Source organism: Aptenodytes forsteri, unplaced genomic scaffold (assembly GCF_000699145.1).
Source record: "Aptenodytes forsteri isolate BGI_AS27 unplaced genomic scaffold, ASM69914v1 Scaffold459, whole genome shotgun sequence".
Classification (NCBI taxonomy): domain Eukaryota; kingdom Metazoa; phylum Chordata; class Aves; order Sphenisciformes; family Spheniscidae; genus Aptenodytes; species Aptenodytes forsteri.
Window position 1 is genome coordinate 184,481 of NW_008794121.1, and position 2,227 is coordinate 186,707.

General features: G+C 66.1%; 1 protein-coding gene across 1 annotated transcript in view; it reads left to right on the plus strand.

Annotated features, from left to right (window-relative positions):
* The window catches only part of LOC103896987, a 51,450-nt gene that overhangs the window by 46,741 nt on the left and 2,482 nt on the right, over positions 1-2,227 (plus strand). The window contains exons 12-17 of the mRNA XM_009276938.1: positions 6-23; positions 111-195; positions 286-358; positions 1,306-1,443; positions 1,655-1,738; positions 2,159-2,182. Of these exons, the coding sequence (XP_009275213.1) occupies positions 6-23; positions 111-195; positions 286-358; positions 1,306-1,443; positions 1,655-1,738; positions 2,159-2,182 (422 nt within the window). The remainder of the gene's footprint in view (positions 1-5; positions 24-110; positions 196-285; positions 359-1,305; positions 1,444-1,654; positions 1,739-2,158; positions 2,183-2,227) is intronic.

Genomic DNA, 2,227 nt, shown 5'->3' on the forward strand with positions numbered 1-2,227 from the left:
TCGAGGCGGCCCTGGACAAGGAGGTGGGCGAGGACTGGGGAGGGGACACCGGCGGGGCGACCCCGGCGAGGACGGGGACCTCACCGCCCCCCCCCCTTTGCTCCCTGCAGATCTACTACCACGGAGAGCCCATCAGCGTCAACGTCCATGTCACCAACAACACCAACAAGACGGTGAAGAAGATCAAAATCTCAGGTGAGGAGCATGGCTTCGCCCCCCCCGGCTGCTGTCCCCGTCCCCACGGGGGCCCTCCCCGACCCCCCGTCCCTCCATCTCTTGCCCCAGTGCGCCAGTACGCCGACATCTGCCTCTTCAACACCGCCCAGTACAAGTGCCCGGTGGCCGTGGAGGACGCCGAGTGAGTACTGGCTGCTTGGGGGGGGGGGGCCCGCGGGGCCCTCAGGGGGGCCCCGGGGACCTCAGAGGGGCCTTGGGGGACTCCTGCCACAATGCAGCACCTTCAAAGCAGTGGGATGTTGCGTTCAGCAAGCAGGTCCTGGTGGGAGGAGCGGGGAGATGGAGACCCTTTTTTCGATGGCACCTTGGGGGATGTCACCCTCTGTGTCCCCCCCCGGCCGGAGATGAACTCCAGGCTGAGGCAGGGACAGCCCCGGGGACCTCAGAGGGGCCTTGGGGGACTCCTGCCACAATGCAGCACCTTCAAAGCAGTGGGATGTTGCGTTCAGCAAGCAGGTCCTGGTGGGAGGAGCGGGGAGATGGAGACCCTTTTTTCGATGGCACCTTGGGGGATGTCACCCTCTGTGTCCCCCCCCGGCCGGAGATGAACTCCAGGCTGAGGCAGGGACAGAGATGTCTGCTGCACTGGGTCTGGAGTTGGGATGGAGATGTTCCCCAGGCTGGGGCTGGGATGGAGGTGTCTGGGCTCGGTCTGGAGTTGGGATGGAGATGTTCCCCAGGCTGGGGCTGGGATGGAGATGCTCTGCAAATCTACACCCTGACCCCCTTCCTCGCCAACAACCGGGAGAAGCGGGGGCTGGGAGAGGTGTCTGGGCTCGGTCTGGAGTTGGGATGGAGATGTTCCCCAGGCTGGGGCTGGGATGGAGATGTCCCCAGTTGGCCCCGAGCTCGACGTTCTGCAAAGTCTACACCCTGACCCCTGACCTCGCCAACAACCGGGAGAAGCGGCTGGGCCTGGGATGGAGATGTTCCCCAGGCTGGGACTGGGATGGAGATGTTCCCCGGGCTGGGAGGGAGATGTCCAGGGTGACCGTGGGGTTGTTGGAGATGTGGGGGGAGCTGTGGGGCCGGCGTGGGGCCCTGGCTGACGGTGGCCATTGTCCCCAGTGACATGGTGGCCCCGAGCTCGACGTTCTGCAAAGTCTACACCCTGACCCCCTTCCTCGCCAACAACCGGGAGAAGCGGGGGCTGGCGCTGGATGGCAAGCTCAAGCACGAGGACACCAACCTGGCCTCCAGCACGCTGTGAGCCCACCCCCCGACCGCCCCCGGGGCTCCTGCTCCCTCTGGCAGCGCGGGCGGGCTTGGGGGAGGACTGAGCCCTGGTGGGCATCCATCTCCCGCTCCAGGGGTGATGCTCGGGGTGGAGGAGACCCGGTGGGGGGACCTTCAAGAGAAGGGGGGGCTGGTCCCCACGGGCATCCCCTCGCTGATCCCCACCTGCCCCTTCCTCCAGGTTAAGAGACGGAGCCAACAAGGAGATCCTGGGCATTATCGTCTCCTATAAGGTGAAGGTGAAGCTGGTGGTGTCCCGAGGAGGGTGAGTGTTGGGGACACCCCCCCTGCCCTGCATCCCTGCTCTTCCCTTGCTCTCCTCTGGGCTTGGGACCGGCCTCGGCGTGTCCCCCCGGGATGCTGCGTGGTTCCCGGGGATGGTGAAGCTGCAGCGGAGCCCAGCTCTGGGCAAGGTGGCCCTTTCTGGGGACACTGGCGTGGCCATTGCTGGGGGGGGGTGTGTGTCATTAATCCTTACAACAACCCCGCTCCCCCCCTTCTCTGTGCTGCAGCACCTTTTGCAGGGTGGGGCCCCGCTTGCAGCCCTCCCGTGCCGCAGATGGGGCCCATCGCCCCCCCAAACCCCTCCCGGGACTCAGCAGCATGGGGGGACACGAGGTGTGGGGGGGGTCACGTGTCCTTGGGGAGCGGTGACTAATGCGTTGTCTCCTTTGACCCACGCCAGCCTGCTGGGAGACCTCGCCTCCAGGTAACGCCCACGCCGCTCCCCCCGAACGCCCCCAAATTGCCGCTG